The sequence below is a fragment of the Vipera berus genome (genome assembly GCF_964194415.1).
Source record: "Vipera berus genome assembly, chromosome: 3".
NCBI lineage: Eukaryota > Metazoa > Chordata > Lepidosauria > Squamata > Viperidae > Vipera > Vipera berus.
In genome coordinates this window covers 141,831,291-141,848,779 of record NC_138204.1, presented here as the reverse complement: position 1 = coordinate 141,848,779, position 17,489 = coordinate 141,831,291, and the positions used below count along the sequence as shown (strand labels likewise).

Sequence of the window (17,489 nt, the reverse complement as noted above, 5' to 3'; positions counted from 1 at the left end):
CTTTTTCAAGACTCGGTTCATATGTAATGCTAGGCTATATTTATACCTGCATTTGTTTTTGTCTTAATTTCATCAATGAACCCATCCAGCCTATGTTAATTATAGATTATTTGTCTTTAATGGCAGACACTGCATTTAATTAAAAAATGGAAGTTTCATTCTGAAGGAGCAGAGACATAGAGCATGCAAAAGTGCTTTAAGTTTAACATTATGCTTGAATTGAATTACTTGCTTACTTGCTTACTCCTAGATATGGGAATCCTTTTTTTTTCAGCAGCTGAGTCCATGATATCCAGTGGTGGGATTCAGCCAGTTCGCACCACTTTGGCAGAACTGGTAGCTAATTTTTTGTTGCCCAGGCCCAGAATAGACTTCTGGAAGCGGCATGCACACATTTGAATCCCACCATTGATGATATTGCTCCATTTTTTCATGGCAGCCTAAAGTAGATCCAACACCTGAAGTGTAAGTGAGCTATGCCATCAGCTTTTTAATTTAGAATATCTTTCTTTCAGGAATATCATAGCTTCAAAAGGCAGTTGGGGAATATCTCATACACGTGTTCCAACAGAATCTAGACCTGGGCACGTTGCACTAATAGCTGGATTTTATGAAGATGTCAGCGCTGTTGCTAGAGGTATGGAATATCCAATTTATTTCAATAAAAAAGAAAAGGCTTTCTGTGTCTTTTGCAGCTCCTTTCGCTATATAATGAACATGGGAGCTGCTGTGTGTAAATTAGATGGCCAGTTTGTGGCAATTTTCTATGCATCCTATCCTTTATTATTTTGGAACACCTCCGATATAAATTGAAATGAGATTGCTGTCTTAAAGTGTAGTTTGGTTAGTTATGGTTTATTGGATCACTGTAATCATACCTGGGTAAGCTCATGTTTCGTCATAAACTCTAATGTGGTTTATTTTGTTTTATTTTAGTATATTAAAGAGCTACTGGTATGTCTTTGAAATTCATCTATTTAAACTTTTGTAAATGGGAAATACTACTTTATAAAATTATGGCGGTATGCCAGCTTTCCATTCTGAGAACACAACTTTAAATGCAATCAGGTATTATGAGTCGGAGACTAGTCTTCAACATTTATTACTGTATCTAAATGATATTTGCAGCACAATTCTGTGTATGATTACTGAGAAATAAATCATTAGTTTTAGTGAGGTCTGTTCTCCGATAAATCTGAACAAAACTGCAGTCCTAAGTCATTCTCTCTCTCCATATATGTGTATGAAATTATATATTATTTTTCTGTGTGGGAGAAGCAGACAGAAAAATATCCACTATCCTAAGAAACCCCAAAGACATAATTGGGTTAGAAAACCAAGGAGTATACGAAATCCCATGCACCACCTGCCCACCACATACATCGGACAGACCAACAGAAGAATAAGTGCACGCATTGAAGAGCACAAAAACTCACTCAGAAAGGGAGAACAAACTTCATCCCTGGTCCAACACTTTGAAACCACGGGACATGAAATTGATTTTAAAAAAACCAAAACTATCGCCAAAATTGAACATTTTAACAACAGAATAATCAGAGAAGCCATTGAGATAGAAAAACGCCCCCACAGCATGAACAAACGAGATGATACCTCTCGCCTACCAGCCATTTGGAAACCCGCCTTGATTGACAGACGAGTCCCAACCACCAAGAATGATACCAGACCCAAACTCACGATAACATCACATGACATCACCACCACACAACCATTCAAAAAGCAAATCCGAACCCACAATGATAACGATGCACAACCACAAAACAGAAACCTAACTACAGCTGCAACATCAGCCACTTTAAACCCCTCCAAACCACACAATAAGCAAACTGACACCCACTATAAAAACATGGCACCACCACAAACACGAAGCCGAACAAAAGCAGCACAACTCACCAGCTCAGGTCTAAGGCTGGCAGCTGAGACCAGCCCATCCACTCAAAACACACCCCCACCCAATCAGAACACACCCACCATTCAAAACACACTCCCACCCAATCAGAACACACCTTATCCCCCACCCAATCAGAGCACACCTCCACCCACAGAACACACCCCCTCTGGCAGTTTAAAAAAGAGGAACAAACAGCCACTACCACATGCTTCTCCCAGAAGAAGGAAGCTGAAGCCACCAGCCTGAGGATGACGGATGGGATTCCGTCGAAACGTTGCTCCTACACCTTCAATTCTACGCGGGAAAAAACCCGAATGACCAAAGATCCATATATATATATATATATATATATATATATATATATATATATATATATATATATATATGTATGTATGTATGTGTGTGTGTGTGTGTGTGTGTGTGTGTGTATACATATATATATATATATATTATATATATATATATATATATATATATATATTATATATATATATATATATATATATATATATATATATATATATATATATATATATATATATATATATATATATAAAGGGACGCGGTGGCTCAGTGGGTTAGGACGCTGAGCTTGTCGATCGGAAGGTCGGCAGTTTGGCGGGTCGAATCCCGAGTGCCGCGTAACAGAGTGAGCGCCTGTTACTCGTCCCAGCTTCTGCCCACCTAGCAGTTCGAAAGCACGTCAAAATGCAAGTAGAAAAATAGGGACCACTACGGTGGGAAGGTAACAGCGTTCCGTGCGCCTTTGGCGTCTAGTCATGCCGGCCACATGACCACGGAGACGTCCTCGGACAAGCGCTGGCTCTTCGGCTTTGAAACGGAGATGAGCACCGGCCCCTAGAGTCGGAAACGACTAGCACACATGTGCGGGGGAACCTTTACCTTTACCTTTATATATATATATATATGTATGTATGTATGTATGTGTGTGTGTGTGTGTGTGTGTATAGTGTGTGTGTGTGTATGTGTGTGTATATATATATATATATATATATATATATGTTGGGAAAGAAGGGATTAGTTTTTGTTTTCTCATCTTTGGCTCAAGGGTACATAATGTACTGCTGATTGAGCTACATGTTACTTTATAGTATATGATAACATTTTTGGTTTAGGGAAGTAAACAGAGTTTGAAACAATGGCTTGTTGGCTTCTTGCTTATAATTATGCTTTTGTATGATGTGTGAATGGAGACATATAGAATAAAGTAAAATAACTATCGTTTACTTCTGGTTTCTGAGATTCCTGGCTCATTTTTATGCCTATCTTAGACCTCAAACAAATTCCTGAAACTACAAGAAGCAGCTTGGGGAAACAAATGGAAAGCAAACAAAGGATAGTTCAAAGAATCCAGTATTGTTTTATTTGTTTGAATTGTTTAATAAGCCATAATTAAAACAAGCTGAAATTTTGCATGATACTATACGTGAATAAGATTTGTGACCTTTCTTCTTTGAAATTTCCAATATTGAAGTTTTTCAGATAGATTCTTTAGGTAATTTTTAGTAAACACTGGCATAAAAATAAGTTGAAAATCTATTATTTCTATGTAGGGAATTTTGAAATATTTTCACATTTTCTTTGCAAAAATTACAATTAAAATAAGTATGTAACTTGCTAATTAAATGTGATGATGTGGATTTACTTTCCCTAAGTGAATATGCTGCCTTTATATCTTTTAACAACTGGAACCAAATCTGACTTTTTCCTTTAAAAATGACTTCAGCAATGCATCTTTTGACTTACAGGATGGAAAGAAAATCCAGTGGAATTTGATTCTATTTTCAATGAAAGTAAATATACTTGGAGCTGGGGAAGTCCAGATATTCTACCTATGTTTGCTAAAGGTGACTTGTCTTAGTGCTATTGATCATTTATGAAATATTAAAGATTTATAATTAATTGCAATAACCAGAAGTCTTTTGAATGTTCATTTCCTAGAAAACCTCTTTGTAGTACATACAAGTCTTTGTAGTACATACATGGTCATCCTTGACTGATGACAACATACACCTCTGCACTAAATGTTCTGCTGAAGAACTATAATTGCAAATACTATTTTGGGATTTGCAGTAAATTTGTCTTCTGAGTATTTTAGTCCACGTGAGTTTTTAAAACACTGCCTAGATCAGGGATGTCAAACTGCCGGCCTGTGGGCCAGATGCCTCATGCCAAAACTGTGCTGGCAATGGGAAAAAAGTAGCGATATGTCGCGACATGTCACGTTACGTCGCGAGTTTGACACCCATGGCCTAGATCATTGATACATTTATTTTCCTCAAAAACTCAACAAGTTTTAAAAATATAAACAGTACTGTGCAAGAATCTTGGGCTACCATTAGATTTGTTGTTGTAGCAATGGTATAATGACCATATAATACAGGGGTCTTCAGACTTGGTCCTTTTATGACATGTGGACTTCAACTCCCAGAATTCCTCAGCCAGTGTGATAAGGTCTTTGTTACAAGTCCAAAACTACTGATGCTAGTTGTTTACATGTTAAATGGAAGGAAAAGTTATTTTTGACTAAATTACCCATGTAAAGTGTGTGAGCAGCTTCTAAGAGTTAGTATTAAATAACTCTTTATAGTGAAGCTAAAATTCAAGACCCAACCCATAATGGTGGTCACACACTCGACCTGGTTTTTATCTCTGGGCAGTGGATTAATGATCTGGGTAGGGGAGATTTAACCATCCAACCCCTGTCATGGTCCGATCATTTCCTTCTCCAGCTAGACTTTCAGTACACCACCCCCCGCCGCTGGGAGGCGGAACCGACCAGGTGGTTCCGCCCCAGGCGCCTGATGGACCCTGAGAGGTTCCAGACGGAGCTTGGGACATTTCCTGCTTCCCTTGCCCACGACTCTGCCAAGGCCCTAGTGGTAGCCTGGGAGAGGGCTGCTGCCGGGGCCTTGGATCGAGTCATGACTTTGCGGCCTCTGACCCAGCGCAGATCCCGGGTAGTCCCCTGGTTTACCGAGGGACTCCGAGAGATGAAGTGCCGGAAAAGACGCCTAGAGAGCTGTTGGAGGTCCAGCAGATCCGAATCTGATCAAACATGGCTAAGAACGTGTCTTAAGTCTTACCTAATGGCGATGGAAACGGCAAAGCGTGTTTACTTTTCCGCTCTCATTGCGTCCGCAGATAACCGCCCAGCCGCCCTGTTTAGAGTGACCCGCTCACTGCTTAATCAGCGACCGAGGGATGACCCCTTGCAGGGTAGGACTGAGGAATTTGTACAGTATCTGCAGGACAAAATTGCTCAGATCTGGACTGGTTTGGATTCTGACTGGGCGGAATCCGACGGAGTGGAGAGGGCAGGTCTTGGTCATACCATTTGGGGTGAGTTTGACCCTGTGACTTTGGATGATGTGGACAGGATTATGCGTAGGCTGAGCGCTGCAACTTGTTTATTGGACCCATGTCCCTCCTGGCTGGTTTTGGCCGCCGGGGAGGTGACAGGGGGCTGGCTCCAGGCAGTTGTCAATGCTTCATTGACAGAGGGTGTCTTCCCCTCCACTTTAAAAGAGGTGGTGGTAAGGTCCCTCCTCAAGAAGCCCGCTCTGGACCTGGCCTCGTTGAATAACTATCGTCTTGTCTCCAACCTTCGCTTTGTAGCGAAGGTTGTCGAGAGTTGTGGCACGTCAGCTTCCGCAATTCCTGGATGAAGCAGATTATCTGGACCCGTACCAGTCCGGTTTCAGACCCGGTTACAGCACGGAAACGGCATTGGTCACACTGGTAGATGATCTCTGGCGGGCCCGGGACAGGGGTTGCTCCTCTGTCCTGGTCTTACTTGACCTCTCAGCAGCTTTTTATACCATCGACCATGGTATCCTGCTGCGACGGCTCGAGGGGTTGGGAGTGGGAGGCACTGTTTTACAGTGGTTCTCCTCCTACCTCTCGGGCCGTTTGCAGTTTGTAGTGGCAGGGGGGCAGAGATCTACCCCGAGGCCCCTTTCTTGTGGGGTTCCTCAGGAGTTGGTTCTCTCCCCCCTCCTGTTCAACATCTATATGAAGCCGCTGGGTGAGATCATCCATGGCTTTGGGGTGAGGTATCGCCAATATGCCGATGATACCCAGTTGTTTATCTCCGCCCCGAGCCAACCTAGTGATGCCCTTGACGTGATGTCCCGGTGCCTGGAGGCGGTGCGAGTCTGGATGGGAAGGAACAGGCTCAGGCTGAACCCCTCCAAGACCGAGTGGCTGTGGATATCGGCATCTCGTACTGTCCAGCAGGTTCCATCTCTTCTTATGGGGGGAGTTATTGCCCTCCTGAAAAAGGGCCCACAACTTGGGTGTCCTCCTGGATTCACGGCTTAATTTGGAAGACCATCTGGCTGCCGTGACCAGGGGGGCTTTTGCACAGTTTCGCCTGGTACACCAGTTGCACCCCTTTTTGGACCGAGATGCCCTATGCATGGTCACCCACATCCTTGTCACTTCTCGCCTGGATTACTGCAATGCTGTCTACATGGGGCTGCCCTTGAAGTGCACCTGGAGGCTTCAACTGGTGCAAAATGCAGCCGCGCGGGTGCTTATGGGAGTATCTCGATACTCCCATGTTATACCACTCCTGCGCGAGCTGCATTGGCTTCCAGTTGCCCTCCGGGTGCGATTCAGTGTGCTGGTAATTACCTTTAAAGCCCTACATGGCTTAGGCCCGGGGTACTTGCGAGACCACCTGCTGCCAATGTCAACCTCCCATCGCCCGGTTCGCTTCCACAGAGTCGGCCTCCTCAGGGTTCCATCGGCCAGGCAATGCCGGCTGGCGACCCCTAGGGGGAGCGCCTTCTCTGTAGGCGCGCTGACCCTCTGAAATGAACTGCCTCGGGAGCTGCGGACGGCCCCCGACCTTTGATCTTTCCGCCGTGACCTGAAGACATGGCTGTTCCAATAAGCGGGCCTGGACTGATCATGGTTTTTAAATTTGGTTTTTATCAGCTTAAATTGTCCTTTATTTCTCTATTTTGTTTAATTTTTTTTAATCTTTGTATTCTATGTTTTTTTAATTTTTTATTGTTGTGAGCCACCCTGAGTCCTTAGGGAGAAGGGCGGCATATAAATTTAATAAATAAATAAATAAAATAAATGTTTTGAGAAGAAGACAGAGAAACTGAGTTAAAAATATAGATATTCTTTTCTTCAACTGGAATGTTTGGTTGCAGGTGCTACTGGTGATCATGTTTATACCAATTGCTATAAAGCTGAAAGAGAGGACTTTGCAGCTGAAGATGCCACTGTGCTGGACACTTGGGTTTTTGAGCAGGTTAAGGTGAATAAAAATCTTCGTTTTGCATCCCTATTATATGACTGACAGATTATAGTTGACAAATTTGTGCTGTGTCCTATATTCCCTTTTTTTTTAACAGTGTGGTGCATTTTAAATAAAGCGGGTTTTTAGGTAGTCCTCAGCTATCTAGGACATTTTTATGTTGGAATTTCCTGTCATTTGTTCCAAGATTTGTAATATAACGTGTCCATATTTCTATCTGAAGAAAGAATTAGAGATTTCTGTGTGCAGAATGCAAACAGATCTGATGTCTTTAAATTATGGATATTTTTACCTTCTGCTTCCTAAATTCTCCTTCAGTATTTTTACTTGGGATTTCTTTTCATTATAAAAGTCAGTGGCAAAAGAATCTGAGGAAAAATGGTGAAGATGAGAATAAATGTTAGATACTCGCATCTGTCTAAAAGGCGTTTCGAGGGTTGTAACTTGTTTAGGCTTAAGTTATCCTATTGAATATACTATGTGTAGAAATGAATAAAGACCACATTCTACAGAGGAATTTATCTAAATGTCTTTTTTCCAGGTCCTTCTGTGTGATAATTGCTGATACAATAACAAGTTCTAACTTTCTTCTTAGAACAATTTCTGGTGCTCAGAGTAACTTACTTGGTTTTCTGATCTAGGATTTCTTCAACTTGGCTAAAAACAATGAAACATTGTTTTCTAAACTGCATGAACAAAAAATCATTTTCTTCCTGCACTTATTAGGATTAGATACAAATGGTCATGCTCATCGGCCTCATTCAAGGTAAAAATGTATTATTTATATTTTTGAAATATAAGTACAACCAAAACTGAACATATCTTTGATTTATAACACCAGTTATTCAATGGATTCAAGAATTGATGTTATTTTCAATTTACGATCAAATTGTTTATAGATAACAGGTTACAGTATATATATAAATGATTATGAATTATGCTGATCCTTTATTGAAAGTGCTGTGTAAAATATGTATAAACATGTATGAGAAGCATTTATATGGTCTCTTTGATGTTCGGCTTTCTTTTTTCTTTCCCTCTTATCGTTCATTCTTTTTCCTGTTCTGTTAATAAAGGCATTGTTGCAGAACATATTTGATCTAAGTGAGAGAATTAACCATGTGCCTAAATCCTCCACTAAAATTAATAGGATTAAAAGTACATAATTATATTTGAACAATTTCTTTTGTATGTTTTAATTTTCAGTTTTATTTCAACTAGGTTAATTTCTTACAATAATTATATCTATACCAAGTGAGAGATAAATTTATGTCTCTGGAAAAAAATGGGTTAACTCATATATGTAATAGTTGGAGTTCAGACAGTTTGTTAACACCTTTTACCATAAGCTTTCCAAAGTTTGTGAGAAAGCTTTAAGCTTCTTAATAATCCTCACATTAAGAAACTTGATGTATTAGACAAGTGAGGGACTGCAAACATTTTATGACAGAGCATGAAAGAGAAGGGGCAAAAATTGCTATTGAGGAAAAGACCAGTTTGATAAGCATGGCTCCCTCTGCCTTAATAATAAATGTTATTTATTTGTTTGGCTGATGGAAGGACTGAGGCATTCTAGGTTTATAATAAGTGTTAATGCCTTGTACAAAAATTAAACAATAATATCCTAGTAACTCTTCAAAGACAGAACAAAGCGAAGGAAAAGAAAAATGTTTAAACTGGACTATATAGGCAGCTAGACCGTTTTCCTGCAGAAGTCATTCCTTAATCATCAAATTCTGCCGTGGCAATTCCCGTGAAGTGGAATCAATGTGTTTGAATTGGAAGGCCATGCAATTTATTTAATGACAAATCAAGGAAGCAAGGTATGGCATGTTAGTTTGATGTTTTCTTTAAAAATTCTTAGTTTCTTTTGAGAATTAGATGTCTCTTCTAAGGGTAATACAGGTTAACACCATTACATTTGGAATGTGCCCGTGAAAAAAGGGCAGCTTTAGACTTTCGTCTAAAGAAATGATTGCATTTTGATTCTTTTGATCATTTATTATACAGTATCGTATTTAAAAATTAAGTGATTGCAGTGCTTTAAATTCAGTTCTGTAATGTGATGTGTGAAGAAATGAATACTGTAAAAAATAAGCTAAATAGAGAATATTTTAATATTTTTATTGCTATGGTTCTGTTTTTAAATCTTATGCAAATGTACTTCTAGATTCATAATTACAATATTTTGCTTTTCTGTAGGGAATATAAGAACAATATTAGGAAAGTTGATGAAGGTGTACAAGAAATTGTTTCATTGGTTGAGGACTTCTATGGAAATGATGGCAACACAGCATTTATTTTAACTTCTGACCATGGAATGACAGATTGGGGTGAGATTTTGTTTCAGAACACTATAAAGGTACAGCTCAGAAAAATTTTGTCCATTGTGGTATTCCAAGTTTTCCTTTCTTTATTCATAACACAAGGCAGTATTTTCTTTACATAAAGTTAAATATAATTAAATTATATTTTGGAATTTTAAAAAAAATCTAGAAATGTGCTATGTTTACATTCATAGTACTGTGTTATTTAGAAGATGTATAAACAGAATAACTATTACAGATGCAGAGGAATACAGGTAGTCCTTGACTTATGACCACAATTGAGCCCAAAATTTCCATTACTAAGCAAGACCGTTGTTAAGTGAGTTTTGCCCCATTTTATGACCTTTCTACCCACGGTTGTTAAGTAAATTACTGCAGTTGTTAAGCTAGTAACTTGGTTGTTAAGTGAATCTGGTGTCCCCATTGACTTTGTTTGTCAGAAGGTCGCAAAAGGTGACATGACCCTGGGACACTGCAACTGTCATTAATAAATGCCAGTTGCCAAGTGTCCAAAATTTGATCATGTGATCATGGAGATGCTGCAAAGGTTGTAAATGTGAAAAATAGTCAGAAGTCACTTTTTTCAGCGCTGTTAACTTCGAACAGTCACTAATGGATGATTATAAGTCGAGGACCACTTGCGCAAATATAAGCCAACATGGCTATATTCTCAGCCATATCAGTCTTATGTTAGAAGCAGCCTAACATGAGAGATACATCTGAAGTAATCCTTTCACAACTGTTCCATCCATTGTTAAACTTGGGAAAAATTATTAAAGGAGTCTTTAGGGCAGGGGTGTCAAACTCAATTTCATTGAGGGCCGTATCAGCATTGCGGTTGCCCTCAGGGGGCCAGGTGGGTATTGCCAGGGTGGGCGTGGCCTACTGGGTGGGCGTGGCTAGAGTGCATATGGCCTACTGGGTGGGTGTGGCCAGCTCTACATCGTTCGTATCAAGGGTGCCTATGGAGGACTGGGCAGGAGTGGGACAGATCTGAGGGTCTCTGGCAGAAGGAAGGTCTCTGGGCCAGGGCCAAGGCAGCAGGGGCCGTTCCCTCACTGTTCCCAGGATGGCTTCGCAGACCACATGAAACCACTTCGCGGGCCGGATCCGGCCCCCGGGCCTTGTGTTTGACATGTCTGCTTTACGGTATCTCAGGGTTTACAATGGACAAAGCATATATGTTATCTACAGATTTGGTTGTTGGTGTATATTCATAGGTCTTAGCCTAATTTCAAGCAATTAGTTCATATAGCCAGCAAAAGTAATCAGCTGATCACTTGATATACTGGAGCTTGTCGTGGGAAGTGAAAGAGAAAGAAACAAAAAGCTATCATATCATATCATATCATAAAAAATGTTTTTAATATTTTATCACTGGGGCTTGTTAGTTTAATCTTTTTTTTTACATTTGTATTATTGTGTTTTATTGTTGTTAGCCACCCTGAGCCCTTCCGGAGATAGGGCGGCATATAAGTCCCAATAATAAATAAATAAATAAAGAGAAAAAAACCAAGTGTCAGGGGAAAGGGGGAAGCTGTTTTATTCTTCAATATCCAACATCTTCCTCCCTGCATGGTGAGGCTTCAATAGATCACTTTGTTAGGAATGCAGTCTTTGACCAAAAAACCCCAAAAAAGATTACCTGTCACTGACTTAGAAACATTTCAGTACTAACACCTAAGTTGTTTTGCTTGAGATTGAAAAAGACTGAATTGCAATTTAGATGTGACTAAGCTACAAATAATAAATGAAAGCAAATTGTATTGGGATTAGGAACAAAAGATCTGAGGCATACATTTTTATTTTTTTTAAATAAACTTTTATTAATTTTCCAATATTACAATGGAATCTTTAAAAAGCAACGTGGTGTCTGGGTTACAATAGTTCCATTTCAGACAAATACATATTATTACAAATCTTACAAGTTGTTAAAACTAATATTTTTTCTCTCTTGTTTCCTTTAATACATATTATCTCTTATCTAAATTAACATACTTCTCATTGCTATTCATCAGTCATTTAATAGTTTCCTTATATTTCTCAATATCTTAGTATATTTTATATTTTAACATTCCATCTTTAGAACATCAAAACACCTTATATATTTTTCTAGCTTTAATTTTACATTAATATTAAAATTAAACGTTTAAGGTTTCTCACTTTCATATTTCTAAATAACCTCCTTTCCCTTTACATAATTCTCTCTGATACCTAGTAATGTAAATACACTTCTTATTTATCTCATTTTCATATCGACAAGTTAGTAGTACAATATAAGAATGGTAGTCATTAAAATACCAATTGCAGGGAGGAGAAAAAGATGGAGGACAATATAATATTCTTATTTCTCATTTATAGTTTCCACATATTGAAAAATTAACCAAAATTTCTCCCGTTTCAACATTTAATACATTCTTTCATGTTACTATATCCAAGTATATTAGTTACATTGTATCTTTCTTAACATATATACATCTTAATCCATTTCATTTAAAGAGATCAATATTTCAATGTTGGTATTCATACATCTGTATTTTGTTTTTGTTTTTTAATTAGTAGTTTTATCTACTCATCAAAACAATCTCTCATAATCCAAGTACAATCCTGTCTATTTTGATGTTATCTATTTCAGGCCTCTTAAGTATGTCCATATTTCTTCAATCTTATTCTTGCTTTCTTCCTTTGCCATGTCATTTTTTGCTTTTTTGCCTCAGGGTTATCAAAGCATTCTTGTATTGTTATATCACATTGAAGTAGTCCTTCAGTATCCGTTTTTGAAGGATTGAGGGGTCTGTTAACAGTGCCAAATCTTCTCATTATTTTCACCTCTTGATATAATTGTCCTGGGCTAAATAAATTTTGTTCCACCTTCTCATTTTGGTCTTCAAAAGTCTGTGCTTGTTGAATAGTTAATTCTTCTGCCAATATATTTAAATCTTCTGTTAAGTTCTGTCCCGATAAAATATTAGTTGTAGTCACAATTTGAGCTTGTTTCTTTGAGGTGTTTTCTAATTCTTTTCCAAAAGGTCTTATTTCATCGCCAGCTGTAGAAAGGAACTGATAAGTTGGGTAGGCTATTTCCCACATAGCATAGATTTGTTTTTGAAACTTGTCCATGGTGGAGTTTTACATCTGGTGTTCAAGGTTAATCTTATCTTATTTTTCTTAAATGTTTTCTTTATTTTTTTTAAAAAAAGAAAATCAGATTGCAATTTCAGGTTTAGCCACTGGGTGTCCCCCAAGTGCTTTGAAAGTTCTTTTCTTTTAGTCCGTTTCTTTTTTCAACGTTTTAAAAAAAACAAAACACCCCTGAGCTTGCTCGCCGCTTGTTTGAAGGGAGGGTTGAATTCCCCCCTCCCTCTCCACAGGGGGGAAGGTACTTAGCAGCTTATTTAGGTGAAAAGAAGAAAATTAAGGTATAAGAGAGGAATCTTACCCCTGTCTCTTCCACGCTGCTTTAATGTTACCTGATGGTAAGTTTGACTTCAGCTGTCTGTAGCCTAGTAACTGGCCATATTACTATGGCCCATCTTTTGTCCGACAGTACAAAGGGAATGCAGGCACTAACGGGGGGGTTGCTCCCCCACGTTTCTGCAAAAGCCCCTTCTTACTGGTTGCCCCTCCAGGGCGACTCTTTGGTCCTTTTAGGACCCCCCAGCGATGCGAAACTGGACGTGGAAGACGAGAGCCGTCCTCCAGACATCCATGTTGGCTGGCTTGGCAAACCGGAAGTCCAGAAGCATAGATTTTAATAGGTGGTTTAAAAGGAGAAGAAAAACAGCAAGCTCATATGGGATGGGTTGACGAATGGCCATCATGGTTAATGGCAAGAAATGCAGGAGCAAAATGCAGAAGGGATTTCAGAATGATGTTCAAGCTAAGGAATGGGAAGAGAAAACTGGCAGAGTCATTTTAAGAAGATGAGAGATCTTGAGTTAACTGAAAGTGATAAAAAGTGGAGTGACAATTATGCCTGATAAGATAAATGAGCAAACAGTATGTTGGAGAACAGTTGACTAAGCTTTTGTTATATAAAGAAATGAAGTATCTGAGGCATCTGTGGGAATTTGAGTAAACCTTAGTTTGGGGTTGTTGATTGGGTAGTTGTAAATACATAGAAATGCTTTAAAAATACATAATTGAAAATCCATATTGGGGCAACCCTTCAGGAGCCCAAGGACCATTATAGGTAAACTATGAGGCAAAAGGGGGAGTCGCATGAGGAAGTAGTTTGAAGAACATTGAAACTGCAGATTGCCCTCTAGATGAACAGATGAGAGAAATGGTATTCAAAAGCCAGCTTTTAAAGTAATAATAATAATAAAATGACTGACTTGGTTCTCTCTCTGTGTTTAGGGACTCATGGGGCAAGTCATCCATCAGAAACATTAACACCCCTAGTTGCTTGGGGAGCAGGAATCAAATATCCTCAGATTGTTACCTCACAGCAGTATGAAGATACGTTTTTAAAAGGTAAATTCAACTATTTCTGTAACACCTGTAATTACCATTATTATACATATATTACAAAAAGACAGTTTTTAGTGTTATTAGCTGCTGCTAGTGCTGTTACATTGATAAAATCCTCATTAAATGAATGAGGAATCAAAGTTTACGAGAAGCCATTAAGTTGTTTCATGGCTTCTGAATGATATGAATTCTCTCACTGCTAAAAACATTTGAGCCACTGTTTCTCATAGTCATAATGCAAATCCTCCTTTGCAGAAAATAAATTTTACTTGAAACTTTTGATTTGTGGGTCTGATTTTATGAGATGGGTGTAACTTTTAAACTAGGCTAGTTTGGTCCTTTGTCATCTCTAATCAAACCTAATTAAATAGTTTGATGCATTTAAATTAATTCTAAATTACCAGATCTTCAGATAGCTTTAATTTTTCTTCATGATGTCTGATATCCTCAGGTATCCTGTTTCGCACATTTAACCTTCACTTTTCTCATATTGTTTAACATGCCCTCTGTGAGTATGAATCATTCTTGTTTCCAAGGCCAATTTTCCTAGATTGGAAATGTGAGTGTTAATTAAGCTTAAAATTAAGTGCATAGTGTAATAATCCAAGATAAAAATAGGCGTATCCTCCAGTGCTTAAAAGGGCTCATTAAATGAAGTGCTAAGATGGGCCTAACATTAACCAAGTGTAAGAAATTACTCATGGATGCTGTACTCATTAACAGAACTAATCATATCATGTCCAACCAAGTATTCAGGTAATCTTTGTAATGCTTGTAATGTTTTTGGAACTAATAAAATAATAAAAATGAACATAGCAGGCATATAATTCTAAATAGAATTTTATCCACTATTTCTGGGGTGGGGGAAAGGTAATATTTGCTACAGAGACTATTGGCTGTTTAATGGTAAATTAACTATAATTCGGATTTGGGCAATGAACCACAGAACTATGGCCACATTGGTCAAAGAAAAATGCATGATTTTAGAATGTGTGGAACCTCTCTGTCTTAACTGTTTCTGGAATTATTTCCCAGTATATTTTATTTTATTTAGTAAATTTATGTGGCTGTCCATTCTCACTTGAAGTAGATTCCTTATATGTAAAACTAACCTTAATCAGTGATTTATCAAGCTATAGCTGTCCATCCAAGAAAGTCTTGGATATTCCGTTGTATAGCTTTACTTTTGTGATTCTTTAGACTTGGATTAAAGAGTTTGGGGTGGCTTTGAGTAAATTTCTTAATACTATATTCTGCAGCTCAAGCACAAATATATTTGAATATAAAGAAAAAGGTTATCAGAAGAATAAGCTTATAACTGCTAAGTATCAAAAGTGTTATTATTTTTCCTCACTTACAGAATGGAAGCTGGAGATGTGGAGGCGCCGGGATGTGAATCAGGTATCTGACTGCTTCAAACTCACTGGTTTTTATTCTTACTTTATTTTAAGATGGTACAATGAAACATAATTATGATAATAAGTTATATTAAGAGGGACAATCCTGTCTGCCTCCAGTTTTTTTGTCTGCCTGCCTACCTTCTATCTGTCTATCTGTCTGTCTGTCTGTCTATCTATCTATCTATCTCGTTAATTCATTCTCTGACTGCTGTTTTATTCATTGTTTCTAGCCAAAATTTGAAATGGGTTTACCTGCTGATAGTATAAACATAGGACATAGGTCAAGAACTGCACTATAGTGGGAATATTAATATCTGTAATACCCTTCCTGGTTTCTAAAGCAACATTGCTTGCCCATCCATTGTTAACAATATGGAGACAATTGTTTGCAGACCATTTTTTCCTCAATGTTCTGTTGGCACAGGATGAATTCTTAAGAATGATACAGGATATAGGTTCCCGTCCATTACACATGGAAACATTTTTTTTAATTATCTGAAATGATGCCATGTATGTTTCATGAAAATACACCATAGAAGAGACTTCTGCTTTTAATTGTACTTTAATATACATTCAAAGGGAGACTTTTTTTCTGCTTGTAGGCTGACATTGCACCACTGATGGCTTCTCTTATTGGAGTTCCTTTTCCCCTGAACTCAGTGGTAAGATAATATGCTTTTTTTTCTTCTCAGTGTAAAATGACTAGCGTTGGAATTTCTCTATGTGAAATATTTTAGAAGAAGGTGAGAGAGACCTTATTTTTTTAGGTAGAGCAAATTGCCTTTCTCTCCCAGCACTTTTGCTAACTGCAGTCAATTTTTACCTCCTTCCATTGAGGGGTTGTCATCTATTTTTATGGGCAGGGGGAAAGCTCTGTGGGATCAGAGCTTTTGCTGCTCATAATAACCCTGCCAATTTTAAGCCTGATCCAGTCTTACTGTTTCATCTATGTTACCATATCTTTGGATCTTTTCCTTATTAGTCAACTTGAATACTGTTCCTGGATCAAGGAATTGAGAAGAAGTATTCTGTGATGTAATGGGGAAAGTGTTTTACCAGGACTGGGAAAAGCCAAGTTCAAGTCTTCTCTTGGCCATAGAAGCTCACTGAGTGAAATTGGCCAATCATTATCTTTATAACCTACTTCATGGGCTTGTTGTTTTATGGAAGGAGTCTTCAAACTTGGCCCTTTTATGACTTGTGGACTTCAACTCCCAGAATTCCTCAGCCAGCATGGCTGGCTGAGGAATTCTGGCTGTTGAAGTCCACAAGTCATAAAAGGGCCAAGTTTGAAGACCCCTGATTTAAGGAAAAGGAAAGATTTTAGAGAAGCAAGTATAAATTTAACAGCTAAATAAAAAATTAATCCATACTTTTTTGAGAAATTATAAAAAGTTGGTTTATATTGCCTTTGGAGAAACCTTAGTCAGAGGCCATCTCCTCTGTCTCACAATGGGCTAGCTATACCCATTTATTTTTGGAAGCTGTCTAAAGGAGTCGGCCTCACATAGCGTTCTGTGGAGAGTTTGTTTTACTTCAGTGTGCATGGAGAGTACCTCTTCAAAGCTGGCAGTTGCACTGCTGTTAGGAGAAGGTGTGTATTGATTCATTGTGAATAATATGGCTCTCTAATTCTGAAGATTATGTACTGTAGCAGGCCCTAGTTTTTAGTAAAAATGTTTGCTTTTCTAGCCATGGATTATGCTGCTATATATTAATTCTGGTTTTTTGCCCCCCAGGGTGTTTTACCTCTTGAATACTTGAATAATACTGTCCGTTTTAAGGCAGAGAGCATGTTTACCAACGCTGTTCAGATTCTTGAACAATTTAAGGTACATAAGCTATTGCTCAAATGTATAAACTGCACATTCATATGAATATATCCAGTAGAAACATCAAATTGCCATAGTAGAAATAGAAACGACATAGCAAGTTATATACTTATAATTTAGTATGATAGTAGAATTATTGCTAAATAAAAAACAGTGGTATTATGGAAAAACTAGCTTAAATCCTTAAAACTTTTTTAAAACTGGGACAGCCAATATTTTCCATTGTCTTAAAAAAAAATCTAAATGTTTTGT

The 17,489-nt window shown here is 38.2% G+C and overlaps 1 protein-coding gene across 1 annotated transcript in view; it reads left to right on the top strand.

Moving 5' to 3' along the window:
* PIGN (phosphatidylinositol glycan anchor biosynthesis class N) overlaps positions 1-17,489 on the top strand; it is a 76,154-nt gene that overhangs the window by 11,895 nt on the left and 46,770 nt on the right. The window contains exons 4-12 of the mRNA XM_081324398.1: positions 516-637; positions 3,679-3,777; positions 7,099-7,205; positions 7,847-7,971; positions 9,408-9,538; positions 13,892-14,008; positions 15,366-15,406; positions 16,008-16,067; positions 17,145-17,237. Of these exons, the coding sequence (XP_081180524.1) occupies positions 516-637; positions 3,679-3,777; positions 7,099-7,205; positions 7,847-7,971; positions 9,408-9,538; positions 13,892-14,008; positions 15,366-15,406; positions 16,008-16,067; positions 17,145-17,237 (895 nt within the window). The remainder of the gene's footprint in view (positions 1-515; positions 638-3,678; positions 3,778-7,098; positions 7,206-7,846; positions 7,972-9,407; positions 9,539-13,891; positions 14,009-15,365; positions 15,407-16,007; positions 16,068-17,144; positions 17,238-17,489) is intronic.